Below are 25,979 nucleotides of genomic sequence, written 5' to 3'. Positions count from 1 at the left end.
ACTCATAGTGACCCTGTACAGGGTTTCTGAGGCTATAAATCTTTATGGGAGCAGAAAGCCTCATCCTTCTCTCATGAAACAGCTGGTAGTTTCAAACTGCTGACCCTGAGGTGGTTTGTTGCAGCCTGATTCTTAATCACTATGCTACCAGAGCTTAATATATATGCAGTTTTATATATATATATAAAACTGCATATATATTAAGTGCTGTTGAGTCAGTTCTGACTCATAACAACCCTGTATAGAGTTTATGAGGAGTGGCTGGTGGGTTTGAACCGCTGACCTTGAGGCTTGCAGTCCAGTGCTGATCCTACAGTGCCATATCAGGAGTCCAGTGTGTGTGTGTGTGTGTGTGTGTGTGTAAGTGCTGTTGAGTTGGTTCTGACTCATAGCAACCCTGAATAGGGTTTCTGAGGCTTTCAATCTGTGAGAGGGCAGAAAGCCTCATCTTTCTTCCATGAGTGGCTGAAGGCTTAAATCCTGGACCTTGTGGTTCACAGTCCAGTGCTTATCATACGGAGCCACTGTATATACATATTCCTTGTTCCATCAGCTGAGAGGGCCTAGAAGTAATAGATTCTTATTAATAATAAAATAAAGCACATCTTTTTCAAGGGCCTTGGATTCTGATACAATTTTCCAATAAAAGCAACCAGGGCTCCTTGGAGAAATGGCTGATTCTAGGATTGGCATGAAAATATACAAGATGAGCCTACAGAACCTTCTAGTGCTAATTTTAAAAAGTCAGAAATTATTTAACAACAACAACACAATATAATAATAATAATAATGGCAATAGGCCAAACGGATATACTCAAGGTAGAAAATAAATATCCATCAGTCCATACTGATATAAATACATGATCCAGTAAGTAAATCAGTAGGGAGGAGAAATAAATTTCCCATGCAGGAGAACTTCAAATAATTGATATAGATACCTTACCCTTAGAGAGATGGACCATAATTCCCCATTGCTTACTTGCGGGATATTTGTGTGACTTTCTCTCTACTATATAAAAAGGGAGGAAAAACAAGAGTAACTTTATAGTAGAAAGACCTGACCAATAGTGCCTCAAGCCAGGTGATCAAGGTTAACATCAACAATGATAAATCATATTGATAGCATGTGATTTTGATATAATGTGATAAGAACAGAACTTTACTTTTGTGGTGGTGGTGGCGGTGGTGGCTGTGTACCGTGGAGTCAGTTCTGACCCATAGCGACCCAGTACAGGGTTTCCGAGGCTGTAAATCTTTACGGGAGCAGAAAGCCTCCTCTTTCTCCCATGGAACAGCTGGTAGTTTCGAACTGCTGACCTTGAAGTTCGCAGCCCAATTCGTAATCACTACGCTACCAGAGCTTCTTTTGTGGTATTCCTCCCCCAAACATAATACTCCAATGCAACCATAGGAAAAACATTAACCAATTTCCAACAGAGGGTATGCTACAAAATATCTGGCCAGTAATCCTAAAAACTGTCAAAATCATCAAAAAGAAAGAAAGATCGAGATAATTGTCACAACCAAGAGAAGCCTAAGGAGCCATGACAACTAAATGTAATGAAGTATCCAGAAAGGGATCAGAACAGAAAAGGGACACTGGGAAAAACAAAGGAAATTGGAATAAAGGGTAGACTTCAGTTGATAATAATATATCAACTCACTAACAACCTGTGACATGCAGATGATACAGCCTTGTTTGCTGAAAACGAAGAGGACTTGAAGCTCTTATTGATGAAGATCAAAGATTGCAGTCATGCTATAGTATGGATGACACCTTAACATCAAGAAAACAAAAATCCTCACAACTGGGCCAATAAGCTATATCATGATAAAGAAAAGACTGATATTGTTAAGGATTTCATTGTACTTGGATTCATAATCAACTTCCATGGAAGCAGCAGACAAGAAACCAAGTGACATATTACACTGGGCAAATCTGCTGCCAAAGAGGTCCTTAAAGTGGTCAAGATCAAAGACATCACTTGAGGACTAACTAAGTCCATGGTAATTTCAATAGTCTCATATGTATATGAAAACTGAACAGTGACTAAAGAGACCTGAAGAATTGATGCCTTTGAATTATGGTGTTGGTGAGGAAAATTAAATATATCATGGACTGACGGGAGAACAAACACATCTGTGTTGGAAGAAGTACAGCCAGAATGCTCCTTAGAAGCAAGAATGGCATGACTTCAACTCAAGGACTTTGGACCTGTTTAGGAGGAACCAGTCCCTCGAGAAGGACATCATGCTTGGTAAAGTAGAGAATCAATAAAAAAGAGGAAGGCCCTCACCGAGATGGACTGATATAGCAGCTGCACCAGTGGGTTAAAACATGGGAACAATTGTAAGGATGGTACAGGATTAGGCACTATTTTGTTGTTTTGTTATAATAGGGTTGATATGAGTTGGTACCAATTCTCAGACACCTAACAAGAGCAACAACAAGGATGTGTCAATATTGATTTGTTAATTGTGACAAATGTACTCATAGCGACCTTACATACAACAGAACAAAACACTGCCTGGTCCTGCTGCCACTGTGCTACAATAAAATGTTAGTAATAGAGGAAACTGAGTATATAGAAATTATCTGTGCTACCTCACAACAGTTCTGTAAATCCAAAACTATTCTAGAAAAAAAATATATTTTTATTTTTTTAAATTTTCCTCACCAACACCAAATTGCTTAGATAATAGACAAATGAATGGGGCTGCAAATTAGGTAAAAAACATGCTTTGTTGTCAGCTGTGGTCGATTCTACCCTCAACTCAGGGCAACCCAGCACATAACAGGAATGAACAATCGTGAGCCATAGGTTTTCAATGGCTGACTTTTTGAAACTAGATCTACAAGTCTTCTTACTCATCTGCCTTAGTTTGGAAGCTCTGTTATCTGGTCAGCATCATAGAACATACAAGCCTTCTCAGACAGACACATAGTGGCTGCATTTAAGGTACACTGGCTGGAAATTGAACTCCATTGAGTCGTCTACAAGAAAGGTGAGCATTCTACTGCTGAATGACCACTGCATGGATTTATAGCTTCACAAAGGCTTCTGAACTATGCATGTTTATGTTAGCTTGGAAGAAGAGAGGAATCTCAGAAATCTCTAAAAAAAGAGGTCTTTTGCACCAATGTAAACTCAGAGATGGGTTAGTATCAAAACGCATGGATACTACACATGGTGGCTTTCCAAGAGTAGCCTGTTTTCCTGAGCCCTACCCACATGGTTCTAGATAAGAGAGTAAGGATACCTGGGGAATATAGAAGAGCCCCAGCAAGTTTGCCACGGCCGTGGAAATGCCAGAACCAGTTGCTCCCACCACAGCGATAGTTGAGGGAATATGCTCCGAGCAATTGCAGAACTCGTCAAGGTTCAAAGAATCAATTTTATTCTGGGCAACAAAACTCAGAGTGGCTTCCAAGGCCTTAGAAACAGTGTTGCAGGTGTCGAAAATCCTGTATCCCAGTGTCATGTTGGGAAGAAGGGCTGGGCTGTTGTTTATCTCCTCTATGGCAAATATCATAGCTTGCAGCCAGCGAAATCCACGAAAATTATACCTGGAAGAAAGAAGAAATTGAAAAACACGTGAGACTTTCTGGTTAACCTCTTTAGCATATGGACTTGGCAAAGCTGTGTTTGAATAAGGCTCTGCTATTCCTGGGTTTTGTGGTGTATCAAATTCTTCTCTGTAAAATGCGAACATTTTTCTCCCATAGGGTGGCTGTGAAGATGATGAAGAGATCATGTAAAATTCTCAGAACGGTGCCTCTCAGACGTGGTGATGGTGTGCCACTGAGTCAGTTTTCCAACTCATAACAACCATATACAGGGTTTCCAACACTGTAAATCTTTATGGGAGCAGAAAACCTATCTTTCTCCCTTGGAATAACAGGTAAATTTGAACTGCTGACTTTGTAGTCAGCAATTCAACGTGTTATCCAGGTCTCCTTTCTCAGACACAGGGAGCAATAACAATAAAGGTTATTATTCCTAATATAATTGATCATTTATATCTGCCTTATCTGGCAAAGAATCTGAAATAGCTGATTAATATTAATGTTAATAAAAGTAATATATGAATTTAAAACAAAACAAGAAGCCCAGTGGAAATATAAATTTGATCAAGATTATAATATTGTGGGAATCTAAAAAACAGCTGAGCTGCTAACAGCAAGGTTGGTGGTTCAAATCCACCAGTTGCTCTGTGGGAAAAAGATGGGGCTGTCTGCTCCTGGTAAGATTTATAGTCTCTGAAACTCTGTACAGGGTCACTATGGGTCTGCATCAACTCGAAGGCAGTGAGTTTGGGTAAAAACAACCTCAGATTTGCAGATTGAGACAGTGACATTCTGAAAGTCAAAGAGGAAAATGACCTCATTTTTGTAAATAAGCAAATATATGCCTAGGAAAGCCATACATAAACAGTGGTTATTTCTAGGTGGTAAAATAATGAGTTTTAAAATTATATGCTTTTACTTATGTATACTACTCCCATTTTTTTTTTCTTAAAGAATCCTGCCCCTTGCTTTAAAAATAATTTTTTTAAAAAAATAAAAATCAAGTACTTTAGCAAAGAGAAATAGGGTCAATGGCATAGTTCTCAAGGTCTAAGGAACTTGGTTCAGAGAGTGAAGGAAGGATCAATAAATGTGCTGAATTAGTCTACCAGAGCCCAGAGGAGAAAAGGCAACAATTTAGCAGCTTCTCCTTTTCTAATGTAGGATTTGTTAGTTGAACTCAATAGGTGAGAAGTACCAACAATGATCTTTTCCTAGACTGTTCAAACTCGTAATGGTCCTAATCTCACTTTTAATGTGGCATTTCTTTTTGACCATTTCCTCTAGTATTTGTTTAAGCTTTGTTTGTCAATTTGTTTAATTTCAGGGTTTAAACTAGAAAAGTTATTAAGAGATTTTTGCTTTACATAAAAAACATCTAAACTATTAAATTGACCCTACCCTCTTTTTTTCAGCCAGAAAGCTCCTTTTAAGCCAGGATGGCAAGACTTCATACTTTGGACACATTATCAGAAGGGACCAGTCCCTGGAAAAGGACACCATGCTTGGTAAAGTGGAGTGTCAATGAAAAAGAGGAAGACGCCCAACAAGACAGATTTACACAGCGGCAGCAGTAAAGAGCTCAAGCTTAACAATGATAATGAGGATGGCACAAGATTGGACAGTGTTTCGTTTTGTTGTATACAGGATTGCTATGAGTCGGAACCAACTCCATGACACTTAACAATAACACCCTCTTCCTTTAATATAATTTAAACAATTTATTTCAGGATAAGCTTCTTGCTTGATTATATATATATATATATATATATATATATATACACACACACAACATACACCCACATGCACAATGCTTTCCATCTAAGAGGACATGTATCCACATGGGCTTTGTGAAGGATATTATTAGCATTAGTGAAGTTCTGCATGCAATTTTTCTACATAAGAAAAATGAAATATAATTTGCCACCACTCATCTGTTAGTCATACTGTGGTGGCTTGTGAGTTGCTATGATTCTGGAAGCCATACCATGGGTATTTTAAATACCAGCAGGGTCACCATGGTGGCCAGGTTTCAGATGAGCTTCCAGACGAAGACAGATTAGGATGAAGGAGAGACGAACTACTTCCGAATATTTAGGCACTGAAAACCTTATGAATAGCAGAGAATCACTATTCAGATATAGTGTTGGGAAATGAGCCCCTCAGGTTGGAAGGTACTCAAAATGCGACTGGCGAAGAACTGCCTCCTCAAAGTGGAGTTGACCATGATGATGCGAATAGAGTATGGATTGGCAAAGTGGCAGCATCAGTGGGCTCAAGCATGGCAACAATTGTGAGGTGGGCCCAGGACCGGGCAATGTTCGTTCTGTTGTGCATAGGGTCGCTATGAGTCGGTACTGACTCGATGGCACCTAACAACAACAACAATTAGAACATGCATACAAATCTAGTTTGTTGGAAATTTTCTAGTTTTCATTTTTGTTTTCCAGCTATCAGAAAGACCAAGGTAAAGTTCTGGATCCTTTCTGGAAGTTGTAAGAAACAAAGTTGTAAGAAAGAAAAGAAGTTGTAAGAGAGAAAGTCTCACTCTTTCAGATGGTGGGCCAAAACTTGGGGCACAATAACAATGTCTGATGTCCAAAGGAGGTGATATACACAGCTCTGCAGAAGTCATATCCTATTTAAGGAGCTGTGTCTGGTTCTGGATGCCACAACTCTGAAAAAAAGGGGTCATGATAAATGAGGGAGCATCCAGATACAGGACAGCCAGATGGTGGCAGATCTGGAAATTATGTCATGATAAAACTGTCATGAAAATGGGAACTAAGGTATTTGACTAAGAGAAGAAACATTTAAGGGGATACACTAGTTTGCTGAAATGGTTGAAGAGGCGTCAAATGAGAGTTAGAAGTATCCTGTGCAACTCCTGAGATACAGTTACTACCTCCTTTCAGACTTGTATGAGACTGTTTAATGGTAGCAGTTCTGGAAATCATGGACTGACTTTTGAGGAGTGGGTGTCTGGATCACGTCAATCACTTTCAACTCTAAGATCCTTCAAAAACAATAGGAGTGAGGAACTCATCAGGGATTACTAGCTAACCATGTGGGCATATAAGGTCAGTGGGGGATTTTATGACTCAGGTTTGCAATAACTACAATAAAATTCCTTCTAACTATGCAGTCTTCTATTAAGCCCAGATGAACACTGGTGATTCAGCTATCAAATGACGGGCATAGTTCATGGATTTTTCTACTCAATATCATTGATATATTGTTTTGAAAAGAAATCTCAAAAAAAACCAGGAAGATATAATACGCTTCTGCATGATTGCCAATCACTGTTTTTAAAAAAGAGAATCAACTTTGGGGGAAAAAAAAAAGACTTTGAATATGGTGCAGCTTTTTCCAACTGCTCAGAAAAAAGACGCTCAGACATGACTTCTTCCCTTACCTGATACATTCCACTGACTCCGGTCTTGATTTTAGATCTTGATCTTTGGCTGCCACTCCAAAATGAATAGGAAAGAGCCCCCCAAGGATAATGTCCCCTTTCTTCTGGGCTCTCTGGTCAGGTCCATAGGCAGAAGTATGCCAAGCAAATGCTAAGAGGATCAAACAGCAGCTATAAAAAGCCATGCTTCTGCTTCCTCTCCAGTGGGGTGAGGAAAGAGTGCTGATGGTTTGGGAACCCAAGAACTTTCCCTCTTGGAGAGCTCACTCCCTGCAGTGGGGGCACATGTCTACAGGGTGATTAATAACAGAATGGAAGCTGTGCTGGTTGGATTTCCATTTCTGCCTTCTCCATTACAGGCGAGTATGATGGGTGATCCTTGAGTTTTTAGAAGCCACATCATGTAGAGACCATCTGTGATGCTTGCTATGAGAAAAGAGAAACAAAATGAATTCAATCAAGCCTAAATCCCATCTCCTTATGTTGGCTGCAACAGAGAGAAGGACATCATGTTTGGTAGAGTGTCATGAAAAAGAGGAAAGCCCTTAGCTAGTTAGTTGGATTGACACAGTGGTTGCATGTTGCAAGGGTCTAAACAAGCAATGATTGTGAGGCTGGTGCTGGACTGAGCAGTGCTTTGTTCTGTTGTACATGGGGTCCCTATGGATTGGAGTCGACTCAACAACACCTAACAACAACTGGGGTAGCCGATAGGGAAGGCATGGCTTAAAGCCACATCTTTATAGCACTTTATGTAAGCTAGAGAAAACTTTAATTGCCCATATCTGTGAAGGACTGTGTTCAGTTACAACAGATTCTAGTTTAATGTGGTCATTGATAAGTTAAGGCTTCCAGTGATATTGCCATTGACTTTTAATCCATTCATTCTTCTGTTCAGTAATACATAGAATTAGTCTAGTGGTAGTAATTCATTGTATTATAATAATATTAGTGGTTAAGAATTGGGCTGTGAACTGCAAGGTCAGCAGTTCGAAACTACCAGCTGTTCCGCGGGAGAAAGATGAGGCTTTCTGCTCCCATAAAGATTTACAGCCTCGGAAACCCTGTACGGGGTCGCTATGAGTCGGAACCAACTCCATGGCACATAACAACAACAACAATGTTATTTTATCCAGATATATGTTCTATTGAAAATATAGAATGAGTCATATTTATAAAGTTTAAATTTGACATTACACTAAGCAAAAAACTATCCTTAAAGGTCCCTCATTCTTTACTTAAATAAATATATTATGACAACTTCCCCCCTTTTTAATTGGCTCTTCATTACGGGTTCTAGTTTAAAATATGATAATCTATAAGCTTTTTTTTTTTTTAGTTTTAAGGCAATTTATTTTCCTAGCCTTTTGAGATAAACAGCTGTCCAGTCAGGGTTTGGAAAAGCACACCTTAAAACCAATGTCTCAAAACAATGTCTCAAGTATGTCTGCCAACAGCAGATTCACAAAAATAAGTATGCTCTATAATTTTGATAAATCATGATTATTTATATTGCTAGATTTAAGACTAAAGAGACATGTGAAGACAGATAATTCACTTATCTCAAAATTAAGTCATAACAATTTGATTTCCTGATTTGTTTTCTTGGTTGTAACACATCAAGTCAAAAAACTAAAACAAATCAAACAAAGGCTTTGCTTCTAACTGTACATAACAACAGTAATTATTAGTCATTGACTGAAAATACAGGTGCAGATATTTAAAGACCTTTACATATGTGTTCTTATTTCAATATTTTACTTTTAAAATAATTACTGAAAGTATATTCATTACATTATAAAGAATTGGAAAATCAGATGAGGCTTAATATAATATCAGTCAGGGTAATTTTATATTAGCAATGGCATTCGCTGCAAAGAATAAACCAATAAAACATTAGCTTAAATGAAAGAATGTTGTTGTTGTTCAGTGCTGTTGAGTCTGTTTCAATTCATAGCGACCCTGTAAACAGTTTCCACGGAGTAGCTGTTGAGTTTAAACTACTGAACTCTTCATACAATAAGAAGTCTAGAGGTAGGGATGAGATGGTTACTCCATGAGGAAAATAGGATTTTGTACTTTATTATTTTTTTTAAAACTTTTTATTACGAATTGAGTGAAGGTTTACAAAACATATCATCAGTCCACTGTTGAACAAATCATACACTTCATGTCATTACAATGACTGCAATCCCTTCCATTAACAGTATTTGCCTCTATCCACTTTTTTGTTTGTTTGTTTTGTTTTTAAGCTTTTATTATGAATCGAGTGATAGTTTACATGGGAGACCATCAGTTTTGCACTCATCCTATCGTATTTCATTTCATTGCAATGATTACAATCTCCTCAATGCATCATCATTCAACAGTATTTGCTTCTCGTCCCTCTGGTTTTTGTTTTGTTTGTATCTACACAAAAACACTCAGGAATATATAATCATTTAAACAACCAAAGGGCACATTCTACAAGCCTGCCTCCTGGCCACCAGCACACAGCCTTTCTCTTTCTAAGAGTCTAGAGTCCTCAGCTGCTCTATTTCTTCATGTCCTCATCTCTGCATCCAACTCTGGCATCTCTACTTCTCTGGATAGGGTCCCACGTTCCATTTGTGCTCTTCTCCATTGATGGTACTAGAACTCTCTGTTTTTGGACTGTAAGATTAACTACTCCCCACTTTATTGTTAGAAAAATACCTCTATCCACCTTTTTTTCTTCTTTAAGTTTTTATTGTGGATTGTGTTTAAGTTTACAGGGCAGATCATCAGTTTTACATTCAATTTGTTTCATCACAACACTTGCATTCCCCTCCAAGTACCATCAGTTAACAGTATGTCTCTCTATTCACTTTAGTTCTTTTTAACAAACAAACAAACAAACAAACCACAGACATATATAATAATTTACACGACCAAAAGTCACATTCTGCAAGTCTGTGTCCTAGCTGACAGCTATTAGTCCCTCTCTTCCCATGAATCTAGCTCCCTCTCTCCATGTCCCCATCTCTGCCTCTATCTCTGGGATTGCTGCTTCTTTGGATAAGGTCCTGCATTCTTCTTGTGCTCTTCTCCCTTGATGGTCCTCTGGTCCTTTGTTTCTGGATGGTAAGATTAACAGCTCCCCCATTTTTATTACAAAACTTCTACCTTTACAATTGTGACAGTTACAGTAATCATGATAACAATTACTCACTATTGAATCATAGGGATCTTATCCCCATCTCTTTTAATCAGAGCCATCTAGACAAGATGAAAACTATTCAATGGGGAATCTTTCTTCCCCCACAGACTCTTAAACTCCCTCTTGAAACCTTGTAAGCCAGTGACTTCGTGCCTTTAACGCCCCCTCACTTTAGGTAGCCAATGTTGCCCATCCCTATCTACCCTGTGTACAGTGGGGATAGCATTGATACTTGATGTGAAGACTCCGTCCCTCTGTTGGTATTTAGAGCCACTACCTCCATGAGTATAGGTCAGGATCATCAAATTGTAGCAATTTACCCTTGTTTCCTTTATAAAAAAAAAAAAATTTTTTTTTGTATCTTCCTCTAGTCGAGTTCTGATTATGAAGCCATCGAGGCTAGGCCAAATGGGTGCTATCTGCAACTTTGGGTGTTCTTCTGTGACTCCCCTCACTTCATATCAGCTGGATGCCTCAATCTCAGCTCTAGCCCTCTGTGGTTATGTCCTTGTCCATGGGCTCAGGTGTCCCCAGGTCTCACCGCACTTTGGTTTCAACCAGCCTTCCTCTTCTCTCTTTCTTCTCCAGGTCAACGGGAGTCTATGGAATGTGGTTGAACTCAGCCCATTTCTTCACTGCTGCCTTTTCCCCTCTTCCACTCACCAGTAGACCAATCTGGTGGCCAGCAAGCTTGCGTGCCTGCTCATTTGTTCCCTTTGAGTTTCAGTCTTAGAGGGGGGTATGTCCTGAGGAATTTCATTGTTTGCCTTGATGACTCCCTGGCAAACAGCTTGCTTATTCTTGCAGTAGCCAGTCATACTGACATTTTTGTTTTGGGTTTTTCCTGATGATCTTTCTTTGAAGATGCATCTTCTGATGCTCTAGCTGCTCCAGGCTGGTCTGCTTGTCATTTCTAGTGGGAATATCCCACCTCAGAAGGTTCTGGATGGGACTCAGGATTCCATTTAAGGTCCTATATACTACAAAGGCTCCACAAGAGACCTATTTCACTGGGCAAGTTCTAGAGCCCCTTTTAGGTTTTCCAATCAGCTATAGGGTGAAGATGGGCTGACAAGTTTTCGGTAATCATGTTTCCCAACATTCCTTTCTATCCCACTCAAGTGTCTATTTTACAATAGTAGACAAGGGAAAACAATATTCATAAGACAGTCAAGCATCTTAGTATTATTTCCCCTCTTCAAACTATGCCTAGGTCCCTTTATTACAGAGCCCTGTTGTTCCAAGGTTAAACACGCATCACTATTTACCTCTGTCCCACTTAGTCCATGCAAACCTGTCTCAGTGTTCCCCTATCTTGTTCTTCCACCTCTTCACCCTTTTTGTATTGCCCTGCCCAACACCCAAACTATGATACGTCTGCCCTTACCCTGTACTCTATCATTGCCTCCCTCCACCTCCCCCAAAACCCCCAACCCAACCCCACAGTTGTGGTCATTTTATATTCCATTAACTTTTCCCTCCATTTAAGACAGTCTGTTTTATCCTGTAATGTACCTGACCTTCCCACCACCTGGATCTCTGTTCCTCTGTGTTTACTTTCTTTCACATTGTAATTGGTTTGATCATAGACTGACCTTCCAGATCCGCTGAATTTGTTCTTATAGTTTTATTCTGTTCTTGACTCTTCCATTTGTTGATTGAGTTCCGGGTGATGCTGCCACGTACGACAATCTCTGGTTGTTGTCTGTTCTTGTTGGTTCTCAGTCCATAGAACTCCCTTTAGGATGTTTTTCATAGAAGGGTTGGCTTTGGCAAACTCCCTTAGCTTCTGTTTATCCTGGAATGTTTTGATTACACCATCATATTTGATTGACAGCTTTGCTGGGTAGAGGATTCTTGATTGGCAGATTTTTTCTTTCAGGGTTTTATATATATCTCCCCACTGTCTTCTTGCTTGCATAGTTTCTGTTGAAAAATCTGAGCTTAATCTGATTTGCTTGCCTTTGTATATGCTACACTTCTCTTTTCCTTAGCTGCCTTCAGGATTCTGTCCTTATCTTTGATTTTGGAGAGGTTGATTATTATATGTCTTGGTAATTTTCTTTTTGGGTCTATGCTTCCTGGGGTTCGTTTAGCTTCTTGGATGCTTATCTTTTCACTTTTCAGGTAGTTAGGGAAGTTTTCTTCCAGAAGTTCTTCAACTATCTCTTCTGTGGACTTGTGTGATTCTTCCTGTTCTGGAATGCTGATAATTCTTAAGTTATTCCTCTTCCTGTTGTCCAACATGAATTTTAGACCTTCTCCAGATTTTTTAATCCCTTTTTCTGCTTGTTCTTCTATCTTAGTGGTATTGAGAGATTTATCTTCCAGCTCACTAGTTCTGGCTTCTATCTCTTCAATTCTACTCCTTTGCCCTTTTCAGTGTATTGTCCATTTCTTATATTCTATTATTAATCATTTGGACCTCTTTCTGTAGGTTTTGAATTGTTTCAAATGTTGTATCTATCTTATTTGAATGTTCCTGCAGCACTTTCTAAAGTTGGAATGTAGGTCTACCTCCAACTCATTTGTCTCAGTCACTTTATCTTGTTTCTGGACATGTGCTGATATGGTCATCTGTTTCTGTTTTGGGAGCATATTCAGTGGTTACCTATGACCTTAATATTTAGATGGGTGTGTGGTTTGGTATTTTTTATGCTTTCTAATTTCTCCAGTTAGATGGGATCAGGAGATGGGCTTCTGTTTTCACTCTTCTTCCCGAGAAATTTCAAGATGCCACTGTTGGTCGTTATGACGTAGCTCAGGATTTTATTTTTGGCCTGCTTCCATTTTAGTCTGCCTGTCCTGCTCCACAATCCTCGTTTAAGTTTTTGTCCTAGTGATAAACAGTGCAGGGTCAGCTGTGGCCATTTTTCGCTGCTGTTTGGTTTTAAGTGGAAACTGTCCCTTTAAATTTTTTAGGAGACCTGTGCACATGTGTAAATGGGGGTGGAGTTTCCACTCGCTCATGCACCCCCTCTAATCACCAGAATGGAGGTGCACAGACAGGGAGAGGCCAATAAACAGGAAAAAAAGAATGTCCACACCTTTATCTCCACGGTTCTGTCAGGCATCCGTGGCTGCTCTGATCCTTCCCCGGTTCGGTCTTGCCCAAGATGGTGGCTCCAGGAGCAGCTGAGTGCCTTGGATTAGAAAGCACAGGATTTCTTGCTTCTGCTGTAAGTGCTGTAATACCACTGGCTGTAAGCCTTCCAACTTTCTAAATATTCCTTTATATGTGGTTCAGAGTTCTGGCACCATCCCCTGAGCCTGCTTGGTCCGGTATTCTGTGTTGTTGTTGAGGGAGCTCCTCACTGCATGTCTACCCTCCCTGCCATCTTGTTTGTTCTCTTTCTATAAGCTTTTTAAATAATAATAGCTCTTGTAAAGGATTCAGATAAATCCTGAGTCCAATTATGTTCTACAAAGCTCAACAGCTGGATCTGTGTAAAAGCCCTTTAGTAGAACTTCTCTGCTTTCCTCACTCTACACCCTCCCATTGAGTGATCTCACCCCCTCCTACCCTCCCACCCCTTCACTCTTAGGTCCAAGTATTGAATCGTCAACTGGACAACTCTCTATGGATGTCCCACAAGTGCTTCCAACTTTTAAAACCAGAAACCAAACGGACTACCATCAAATCGATTCCAACTGAGGGACCCTACAGAACAGAGTAGAACTGTTCCTTTGGGTTTCTGAGATTGTAAATCTCTATGGAAGCAGACAGCCTCATCTTTCTCCCATGGAATGGCTAGAGGGTTTGAACCGTGTACCTCGCATTTAGCAGCCCACTGTGCCACCAGGGATCCTTGTTGAACAGGAGCTAAACTTGCCTCCCTCTCTAATTTGTTCCTCTTCTGGTTTCTGTCTCAGAAAATGACATTCTATCCACAAAGACACAAAATAAAGAGTCATCCTTGCCTCCTCCCTGTTATCATCATTGACTTTTGTTTTCAAACATCACGTTTGATAGATTCTCCTTCCTAAATAACTCTGGAATCCATCCAGTCCTCTCCATGCCATCCTTAGTTAAGTATCATTTCTTATCTGGATATCTATTTGCAACAATTCCCTAATTGGCTTTCTTGCCTCCAGTTTTGCCTCTTTGCAGTCCATCCTGGCAAATCTTTAAAAGCAGTAGAACACAAGCTTGGAGTTAAATCTACCTTTGAATCCTAGTCCCAGCACTTCCTAACTGTGGCTTTGTACAATTCATCTCTCAGATCTCCATAAAATTATACATGGAGAGCCATTAACACAGTGCATCTAGTAGTCTCACAGAAAACTCTATGATGAAAACCTTTCCAACCTCACTTTTTTGTCTTCTCTTTGAACTAGTTCCAGCCACACTGAATTACCATCAGTTCTTCAAGTACAGGAGGCTTTTGAAAATCCTCAGGCTTCTTGCATGCTCTTCCCCTTCCTTAGTATACCTGCCTTAAACTCTGCCTGGCTAGCATCTACTTATCCTTAAGCTTTCAGACACTCCAAACTGTGGAGGCAGGAGCTGATGAAGTGTGGGGCCTTTGTGTGACTGAATAAAAGAATTCCTTCTGGGGCAGATACAGCCTTTCACCAAGGTGCACAATGCAGGGAGTGGAGCACAGACTGCCTTTCAGCTCCTGCTCACCCCTTAAACTCTGGCAACTTATAGGACTCTTGAAAGAGGTCTTTTCCCTGAACCTTCAGGCTAGATAAATCTACTGTTCTATAGTCTCTTGCATCTTGTATCTTGGATTTTTTTCCTCTTGGAAGATTCACCACTTTTTATTATAACATGTTGTTGTTGTTGCTAAGTACCGTCAAGTCAGTTCTGACTCATATAGGGGACTTCAAAAAGTTTGTGGAAAAACAAAATTGAAAGATAATAAAAAATTTCCGTGAATTTTGTGAAGCTCCCTTGTATGCATAGATGTCTGATTCTAGACTGGTAGCTCGTAACCATTGTGATATGCTGTCTTGTGCCCTTTAGGGACCCTGTCTCATACTCCAACAGCCACACTACTTAAGTGAGAGTGAGGTGGGCTGCCTAGAAGGAACAACCCAGTGGACTCTCAACACTCATGGGATTGCCTTTAGAACTATCTTTTATGATACCCACTTAAGGTCTGAATATCCATACCCATTCCAGTTCTTTGACTCCAGTCTTGGTTTTAGATTTTTGGCTTCATTCCTCGGGTCTTGGTCATATACTTATTCATACATTTAATGAGGTCGTATGCTGAGGCCTATGGAGGCAAAGGAAACATACATAGTTCCCTGTCCATAGGAGTTCCTAGTCCAATGGGGGCAGGGGCCAGACCTGGGGTAGAGGGTCAGACCAGACCTCAGCACTCAAAGTGAAAAAAAAAAAAAAAAAAAAAAAGCAGCTTTGTTACCCATGACTAAATTCAACTTTGACTCCCAGCACTTAGAACAGTGCCTAAAATAGTAATGCTGAATGTTTGTCAAATTAATGAATTAAAAAAAGAAAGTCCTTTGGAAAACAACAGAAACTAGCATTTATTGAACCAGGCATTGTGTCGGGTCCTTTAAATATCTAATATATCCTAATCTTCACAACAATTTTACAAAAATACAAAAACCCACTGCTGTCCAGTCGATTCCTACTCACAGCAATTCTATACAACAGTGTAGACCTGCCCTATCCAAGTCTAAGCCTGAAATCTTTTCAGAACCTAACTGCCTCATCTTTCTTCCATGGAATGGCTGGTGGGTTCAAACCGTTGACCTTTCAGTTGGCAGCCAAGCGCTTCAACCACTATACTACCAAGGTTCCTCAGTTTTGTAAAGGGTAAGAACAATTTCACTTTCTAGATGAAGGGCTAGATCCTCTGCATATTTAGCTGACTGATATGAGAAAGTCTGAGTACTTGAATTAAGAATGCCTCAACAGCCTGGAATTCTAAGGAGTACCGTGTACTGAATTAGGAGTAGGGACATTAAAACTGGTCAGGGTAAGTCTCAAAGGCTTGTTAAAATTTTCCTGTGAAAGATTAACAACTTGGAGATGTTTATTAACTCCATTAGTCCATTCAACAGAAAATTCCTGGTGAGATGTAATAGATGAAGGAGAGATTTCAGGTCAATTTGTAGCAGTTAACACCACTATTCTAATGTATTCTCCAAACTGCCCTTTTTAGTCCCATTACCAGGGGCTAATTTGCTCTTTTGGTGAAGTGGAAGGTCAAAGAAAAAGAGGAGGATCCCAACAAGATGGATTGACATGGTGGCAGCAGCAGCAGCAGCAGTGGGCTCAAACATAACAATGTTGAGAATGCTGCAGGACCAGGCATTGTTTCAATACTGATAGTCATTCTAGAGTCCCTTGCTCTCTTCCTTCTAACATTCAGTCACCTTATCCTTCTGATTCTGCCACAAACATCTCTCTGCCTTCTTTCTATTTCTGCTGACCACTCCCCTGCCCCAACATATGCCCAACCAAAGCAATATCACATATAACCTTAGCACAATGACTTATAAACTTCAGTTATTCATTGTGACTTGAGCTTGCAATAACTAGAATACAAAAGATCTTGAAAAATTGTAACCAACCTCTCAGTTTTAATAACTGTTGTCCCAAATCAATTACTAGAGAGTTGATTCCAACTCAAGACAACCTCAAGGTGTCAGAATACAACTATGCTCCATATAATTTTTAATTGCTGTGTTTTGAGAAATAGATTTCCAAGCATTTCTTCCAAGGAATTGGGGGTGGGCTCAAACCTCCAACCTTTTGGTTATCAGGTAAATGTATTAACTGTTTGCACTTCCCAGGCACTCTAATATCTGCAGTTGTTGTTAAGTACCGCAAAGTTAGTTCTGACTCATCGTGATCCTTTATGGGGTTTCTAAGGATTAGCTGTGGTTAGCAGTCCAGTGTTTATTCTATAGCACCACACCTGTAGTTGATGCTGTTGTTAGGTGCCAACTGACTCACTAGGACTTCCAAAGAGCAGTTGGTGAGTTTGAACCACCAACTTTGCAGTTTAAATTGACCTGTGGTCTAGTGCTTACCCTACAGAACCACACCAGGATTCAGTATCTGCAGTTGTTGTTGTTAAGCAGTGTAGAGTAGGTTGCAACCCATAGGGACCCTGTAGAGGGTTTCCTAGGAGCGGCTGGTGAACCTGAATCACCAACCCTGAGGTTCAAACCGACCTTGCAGTCCAGTGCATTAACCTGCAGTACTCCTTTTCTCCCATAGTAAAATAGCTTTTAGCTGGACACATTTTGACAGTCTAAATAAAGTAAACACTATTTTCCCTACTCCCTTCATGGTTATGTGTGGTCACATGACTAAATTTGAGCCAACAGGAGGTAAACTGAAGGGCTCTGTGGCAGCTTCCAGGGACCCTTTGCCCCCTCATTCACCTTCTTTCATTCTGCGGTTGGATGCTGATGACGGAGAGCCCATCTTGAAACGAGCATGAAAGCCTTCTCCTTGGTAGTAACGAAGTCAGGAGCTGAAAAGGACCTTGTTCCTCAGGGTTTCATGGTTCAGGGCCTCAATATCAGATTATTTCTGGAATTTTGCAGAACAAAGCAAAAAAGCTTCTAGCTTATTTAAGCCACTGTTTAAAAAATTTTTTTCTTACTATAGCTATATCTAACTTCAATATTTAACAGCTATACAATGGGCTCCACAAAGTTATAGAAAAATGGAATGGGATGAAAAGATAATGGAATTATTCCACAAACTTTTTGAAGCCCCCACATAACTAACTTGGAAAGTCAAATCAAGTCACAAAGTTTTTTGCTATTATTGCTAGAAGTTTTGTCTTTTGAAACATATATAATCATGCTTGTCCTCCAGCAAAAAAAATAAAAAATAAAAATATTTGAAGTTCAACCTGCACTTCAAATATAATAGTTGTTCTTTCTCTCAGTGGAGGATGTTGCATCCTTAAAAAGAAATAACCTGTAGCCCCATTATTTTTATGTGTAGAAGGTCCTTGAAATCATGAGGAGTGTTTTGTAATGACAGATGACTACCCTTAAAGCTCTTCCTCCAAGAGATGTGGGATGGTGGGTAAAGTTAACCAGTCTACAGGTTCCATGGGTTCATGCATTTCTAAATTGATGCAATTGTTCATTAATTCAAGAAATCTCCACTGAACTCCTGTTTGTACTAGACAAAAGGTAAGTCACTAGGAAAAGATGGTTGAAGCTCCTGCCTTTAAGGTGCTCAAAGCTTAAAATGGAGACTCCCTGCCCAGTCTTCAAAAGAGTCCTGGTGTGGCTCTGTGGGTTAATGCGCTGGACTGCAAAGGTCAGTGGTTTGAATCACAAGGTGGGTGGTTCAAGCTCACTAGTAGCTCCTCGGAATCCCTGTGCAGAGTTGCTATAGGTAGGAAGTGACTCAACAGCACGTAACAACAACAACTTAGTAATGCCATTGCTGTAATCAGACAACAACTGGCTTTGGGGGAGTCCAGAGAAAGGAGTGACTTTCTCTGCCTGATGATTACTAGGACAGTGAAGTAAGCTGAGGGAGGGACTAGAAGTATCATGAGGACAAGGACTGTCTCTTTTCCTTACCACTGCAGCCTAGGACCATACAAGTCTGGAGCTTAGTAGATGCTCCATAAATATCTGTTGAATAGATGAGTGAATGAAACGTGGCCAGTAAAATATCAAAGATTGCTGGTAGCCACCAGAAACTAGGACAGAAGCCCACAGAAGGAATTAACTCACTTAGACCCTGATTTGGACTTCTAGTCTCCAGAACTGTGAGAAAATAAATTTCTGTTCTTTAAAACCACTCATTGTGGTATTTTGCTATGGCAACCCTAGGAAACTATGACAGGTTGGAAGCCACTACCACAGAAAGGTGAGACCTGTTTGTTTTAATGAGGGTGAATGAGGCAAAACCTGAGCAAGTTCAATCAATAATCACAAAACCTGTGTACTTGGCTCTGGTTACAGCTTTCTTTACCTCTTGCTGAGGGCACCTTTACAATATGGGTTACTATACACACCTGGTACACATTTGCCAAAGAATTTGTGACAACTTATCTGTCATCGCCAATGTGATCATCCCAGTTCTATGTCAGACTCCACTCCTGTATTAAACAAGGCACATCTTGGTTTACAATGAGGGCCCTCTTTCAGCATGTGGGAAACGCACACATGGGGCTGGGTCACACTTGGCTGCTCCCTCAAGCACTGCTTACCGCCTGCTGGCCGGCTGCACAGGTTCTTACCTTCCATCTCCCTGACAACAAGTGTGACTTTCTGAGAGTCCATGCCTCATTTAGCCCTGCTAATGGCTTAATTGAGTTGGAAAAATGCAAGGACAGGAGCGTGATAAAAACCAGCTGAGCTGTGTTCCTGTTAGTCATTGGAAAAAGCTATCACGAAAGGGAGGCTAAAGGATGAACAATAGTGGTGAGGAGCAGCACCAGGCGCCAAGTCAAGTGGGGAGACAGATGCCTAGACAAAGTAAACAAATGAGAGGAAACAAACATACGTTAGTACTGTATTATAAACTCCTTGAGGCAGGGGTGGTTCTGTAGGAGAATTCTCATCTTCCATGCAGGAAACCTGAGTTCGATTCCTGGCCAATGCACTTCCTGCACAGCTCCCACCCATTTGCCCATGGAAGCTTGCTATGATGCTGAAACAGATTTCAGGCCAGAATGGACTAGGAAAATCTACTTTTGAAAAATAGCCAATGAAAGCCAGATGGATCCCTAAACAAAACTGTCCAATCTCCAGCAAAACCTTGTCCATCATGGGGACATCATTTCGTTCTGTTGTGCATGGATGGGGTCATCATGAGTTAAGGCCAAGTTGATAGCTGCTAACAACAACAACAATCTCTGTTAGGATGAGGATATTGTCTGCTTTGTTCATGGTCTGGCACATGGAGGGCCCATAGATGATCGCTGAGTGATCATGTTGGTGTACACCAACATGATCAAGGCTGTCTTAAGAGGTTATGATGCTATCTCAAGTAGAAGAAAAAGAAATAAAATGGGAGTTGAGGGTGGTGAAAATTCAAGGTTAGAAAATGACAAGAGGCACTCATTTTCCATCCCAGAATCTCTTGGATTGAAAACTATGCTGGCTCTGGGCTGGTGACCCAAAACAGCAAGCTGCTGTTGACAACAGGGCACAGGTGAAGTCATCTTTTCTCCTGAAATATTTCCCTTCATTCTTTTTTTTTTTTTTATTGTTGTGAATTTGTGAATTGAGTGAAAGTTTACAGGTTTACAGGGAAGATCATCAGTTTTACATTCATTAAATCATATACTTCATTTCAGTAAAATGATTATAATCCCCTCCATGTACCATCAGTTAATAGTGTTTCTCTCTATTCATTTTAGCTCTCTCTCTCTTTTTTTTTTTTCCAAAACACTCATACATTATAATAATTTACACCACCAAAGGGCACATTCTTCAAGTCTGCCTCCTGGTCACCAGTTCACAGTCCCTCTCTTTCCATGAATCTAGAGTCCTCAGCTGCTCCCTCTCTCCATGTCCCCATATCTGCCTCCATCTCTGGTGTCACGGCTTCTCTGGATAAGGCCCTGCATTCTGCTTGTGCTCTTTTCCCTTGATGGTCCTAGGGGCCTCTGTTTCTGGACTAAGATTAACTACTCCCCCATTTTTGTTACAAAATTTCTACCTTTACAATTGTGACTGTCACAATTAGTGATGATAACACTGTTGAATCATAAGAATCTTATCCCCATCTCTTTTTACCAGACCCATCTAGACAAGATGAAAACTATTTAGTGAGGACTCTTTCTTTCCCTATAGACTATTAAATTAAACTCCCTCTTGAAACCTTGTAAGCTAGTCACTTCGTGCCTTTTTTACCCCCTCATTTTAAGTAGCCAATATCTAAGTTGCCCGTCCCTATCTATCCTGTATACTCCCTTCATTCTTGAAATAAGCTTGGCTGATGATGAGTAGAAACCAACAGGGTTAATGAAATGGTTCAAGTAAAAAGCTATGCTTTTATCAAGAGAAATGCCAGAACTTTCAGTCCTACATAAAAGAAATATTTCTATAGAATAACAAGTGGTCTGTTATTGCTTTTCAAAATTGTGAGGAATCCTGACTACCCAGGGTAGAGTTTTCTAGTCTGGTGTACGAAGACATTAATCAATATGCCACAACAGTGAAGGTGGTAAAATAAATTGGAGAAGTAAAGAGCACTTTGTGCCAAAAGGGTGCATTAGCCTCCTAAAGCCTCTCTCTGTGAAGTCCTGCAGTAAGAAGAAAAGTTTATCACTATGTAGCCCAATTATTCCCAAATTTATTTTTATCATGGGACACTTTTGCTGCAAGACATTCGGTACAATGCTGTGGGACACCATCTTGGGAAATGAAGATCTTGTGAAAAGCATTCATCATTCAATTCATTCAAGCCTCTCCCAGTCTCTCTCCATGTATTTTTTTAAAAAATACACATATATATTACATACACATATATTATGTAAAAAGTAGCTCGAGAAGACAAAGTCAAATATTACAACAAAATGTGCAAAGATGTGGAGTCAGAAACCAAAAAGGAAGAATATGCTCAGCATTTCTCAAGCTGGGGGAACTGAAGACAAAATTCAAGCCTCGACTTTCGGTATTGACGGATTCTCTGGGCATATTATTGAATGATGCAGAAAGCATCAAAAGAAGATGGAAGGAATACACAAAGTCACTGTACCAAAAGGAAATGTTTGATGTTCAACCATTTCAAGAGGTAGCATATGATCCAGAGCCAATGATACTGAAGGAAGAAAATGCCAAAGGGCTTTCAAGGAACTGGCAAAGAACAAGGCACAGGAATTGATGGAATAAAAATTGAAATCTTTCAAGAAAGTGAGGTGGCACAGGAGGCACTCACTCATCTCTGCCAAGAAATTTGGAAGACAACTATCTGGCCGACTGATTAGAAGAGATCCATATTTGTGCCCATTCCAAAGAGAGGTGACCCAACAGAATGTGGAAATCATCAGACAATCTCTTTGATATCCCATATGAGTAAAGTTTTGCTAAAGGTAATACAGAAATGGCTGCAAGAATACATTGAAAGAAAACTTCCAGAAGTTCAAGCTGTATTCAGAAGAGGCCGTGGAATGAGGGCTTTCATTGCTGATGTCCGATGGATCTTGGCTGAAAGCAGAGAATACCAGAAAGATATATACCTGTGCTTTATTGACTATGCAAAGCTTTTGATTGTGTGGATCATGAAAAGCTATGAACAATATTGTGAAGTATGCGTATTCTGGAACAATTAATTGTGCTCATAAGGTATCTGTACCTGGATCAAGAGGCAGTTGTTTGAACAGAACATGGGAACACTGAATGGTTTAACATTAAGAAAGGTATGCGACAGGGGTGTATTCTTTCATCATACTTATTCAACCTGTATGCTGAGCAAATAATCTGAGAAGCTGGGTTATATGAAGAAAAATGTGGCATTAGGATTGGAGGAAGACTCAGTAACAACCTGCGATATGAAGATGATACAACCTTGCTTGCTGAAAGTGAAGAGGACTTAAAACATTTACTGATAAAGGTCAAAGAGCACAGCCTTAGGTATGAATTGCATCTCAATGTAAAGAAAACAAAAATCCTCACCACTGGACCAATAAACAACATTCTTATTAATGGAGAAAAGATTGAAGTTGTTAGGGACTTCATTCCTCTTGGATCAACTAGCAACACTCATAGAAACAGCAGTCAAGAAATTATATGATGTATTGAATTAGGCAAATCTCCTGCACAAGAACTTTTTAAAGTGTTGAAGAGCAAAGATGTCAGCTTGAGGACTAAGGTGCGCCTGACCCATGCCATGGTATTTTCAGTAACCTCATATACATGCGAAAGCTGGATAGTGCATAAGGATGGCTGTAGAAGAATTGATGCTTTTGAGTTGTGGTGTTAGAGGAGAATATTGAAAGTGCCATGGGCTGCCAAAAGAACAAACAGATCTGTGTTGGAAAAAGTGCAGCCAGAGTGCTCCTTGGAGGCCAGTATGGCCAAACTTTGTCTCTCATACTTCAGACATGTTGTCAGGAGGGACCAGTCGCTGGAGAAGAATATCATGTTTGGTAAGGTGAAGGGGTCAGAGAAAAAGAGGAAGACCTCCAGTGAAATGGATTGGCAAAGTGGCATTGTCAATGGGCTCAAGCATGGCAACAATTGTGAAGTTGGCCCAGGACCGGGCAATGATTCATTCTGTTATGCATAGGGTGGCTATGAGTCGGTACTGACTCGATGGCACCTAACAACAACAATAACAATATATATACATATAATTAGATATAATTTTTGTACACCATTTCAATCATTTCTGCATGTACAATTCAGTGACAATGATCACATTCTTCGAGTTCTGCAGCCATTTTCATCCTCTTTTTCTGAGTTGTTCCTTCATGATTAATATAAACTCGATGTTTCTCGACGTAGTTTTGAACAGAGAGACATTTCTGGCCCTCAATGAGTAAAACAGTTTTTCTAATTCAGGAATGAAGTTCCAAAAGGTATTGGAAAGTTGGTAAGAACTGAGATGAGGAAAGTTGAAAGCTGATCATAGACTCTAAAGTGGCTTTTGTCTGCTTCCATGGGATGTTTCTGCTGCACACAGTAAGCTTGCGCACTTAACCTTTTCTCACGCATGTGTAGCTCCCCCGGTCTCACATAGTGACCCTTTACAAGGATCATTAGAGGCAAACTGGATTTCCAAAGTGGGGAGGGTCCTGACTTTTAGTATTTATTGGAGTCAGTTAATGCGCTTGGCTGCTAACTGAAAAGCAAAAGCTGGAAGTTCGAGGGCACCCCTTGAAGCCTCAGATCATCTGCTTCTGAAAAAACAGTCTTGAAAACCCTATGTAGCACAGTTCTACTCTGATACACATGAGGCCATCATGAGTCAGGATCAACTTCATAGTAACTGGTATGGTGGTAATGTTTCCTGAGTTGTCTCACCAAGGCCAATCTGAAGGTACAGAACCGATGTTTAACAACCAGCTAATAAGACTTCTGAATATATAACCATGAATATCTGGTGTGGCGCTGTAGGATCAGCACTGGACTGCAAACCACAAGGTTGGCAGTTCAAACCCACCAGCTGCTCCTCCAAAACCTATGAGTCAGAACTGACTCGACAACACTTAACAAAAACAACAATCCATAGTTAGTAGGAGACAGCTTTCGCACATGACTAGGACATATGTATCTGTACGAAGCACATGAAAATACAGGAGTTCTTTGGAAAAACTAGCCCAAATTATTTTGTAGGCATTATAAATCTTCTGCTTCCTTCTTTGTTCTGGACATTAGGAAACTAGGAAACTGCTCAACTCTAGCTAAGATAGAAACCACAAACATGCTTTTTTTTTTTTTTTTTTTTGTATTTTAATAATATTACTCATGCCAGCATTTTCTTTTCTTCCTGATTTTATTTCACCCTAGTTTCCTCAACACACTAAATCTTCAATTTTTATGAACAGCAATAGGGATCTGACTACAACAAATTTATGTATATATCTGAAACAAATACATAAATCTGGAGTTTTTCTGTGGGCAAAAAGAAATGTCCCCAGATGAAGCATCTGCTATAATTAGGAAGAAGGGGTCTGAGAAAGTCATTCTGTCCTCATTAAATGAGTGGGTTGATATAAATAAACTGTCTTGGGTCACAAGGATACTCATTAAAATATAGAGGTGAGAGGAACCAGGGAAGTTTATTTGATTCAAGCTAAAATTTTCTTTGAACCATGGTGGCCAATATCACCATGCATTGTTGTTGTTGTTAAGTGCTGTCATGTCGGTTCTAACTCATAGTGATCCTGTATAGGGTTTCCAAGGAGTGGCTGGTGAGATGGAAACTCCAACTTTGCTATTCAAACCGACCTTGAGGTCCAGTGCATTATATTGCAGCGCCACATCAGTACTCCATTGCATAGGAGTGGAAATTCACAAGTCATTGAAAAAAAAGTCCTAAGGATTAGTGATAAAAAGGGAAGCCATGTGTACACTGTACTGATATGGTGTTGCAGGATAATGCACTGGACTGAAAGGTCAGTTTGAACCACAAGGTCAGAGGTTCAAATGCACCAGTTGCTCCTTGGAAACCCTGTACAGGGTCACTATGAGTCAGAGTTGGCTCAAAGGTACTTAACAACAACATTTGTGCATTACTATGTTTTAATTGACACCTGGTATGGTGCTGTCAGATAAGCCCTGGACTGAGAACTACAAGGCTGGGAGTTCAAATCCACCAGCTGTTCCTTGGAAACCCTGTAAAGGATCACTGTGAGTCAGACTCGACTTGGCATTTAACAACTATGTTTTAATAGGAGTCCAGGTATAGTGTTGTAGAATAAGCAATGGACTAGAAGGTAGGTTTGAACCATAAGGTGGCAGTTCAAACCCACAAGCCGCTCCTCGAAAGCCCTACACAGAGTTGCTAGGAGTTGGAACTGACTCGATGGCATTTAACAGCAAATGTCTTAATAGGGTGCCTGGTGTGGTGCTGTAGGATAAACACTGGACTGCTAACCAGAAGGTCAGTGGTTCAATCCCACCAGCTACTCCTTGGAAACCCTATACAGGGTGGCTATGAGCCAGAACTAACTCCAATGCACTTAACAACAATTTGTCTTAATAAGTGAGCCCTAGTGGTGCAACACTCGCGGAAGTAGCAGTCAAGAGATCAGACGACGTATTGCACTGGGCAAATCTGCTGCACAGGAACTTTTTAAAGTGTTGAAGAGTAGAGATGTCAGCTTGAGGACTAGGGTGCGCCTGACCCAGGCCATTGTGTTTTCAATAGCCTCATATGGATGCGAAAGCTGGACAGT

The 25,979-nt window shown here is 40.2% G+C and overlaps 1 protein-coding gene across 1 annotated transcript in view; it reads right to left on the bottom strand.

Annotated features, from left to right (window-relative positions):
- Positions 1-7,168, bottom strand: part of CASR (calcium-sensing receptor) — a 58,611-nt gene extending 51,443 nt beyond the window's left edge. The window contains exons 1-2 of the mRNA XM_006869420.1: positions 6,984-7,168; positions 3,262-3,568 (exon numbers count right to left, since the gene is read on the bottom strand). Coding sequence (XP_006869482.1) covers positions 3,262-3,568; positions 6,984-7,168 — 492 coding nt within the window. The remainder of the gene's footprint in view (positions 1-3,261; positions 3,569-6,983) is intronic.
- Positions 7,169-25,979: the final 18,811 nt, after the last annotated feature.

Source organism: Chrysochloris asiatica, unplaced genomic scaffold (genome assembly GCF_000296735.1).
Source record: "Chrysochloris asiatica unplaced genomic scaffold, ChrAsi1.0 scaffold00130, whole genome shotgun sequence".
Classification (NCBI taxonomy): Eukaryota; Metazoa; Chordata; class Mammalia; order Afrosoricida; family Chrysochloridae; genus Chrysochloris; species Chrysochloris asiatica.
The sequence above is the reverse complement of the archived record's forward strand: the minus strand, read 5'-3'. Positions and strand labels throughout refer to the sequence as shown.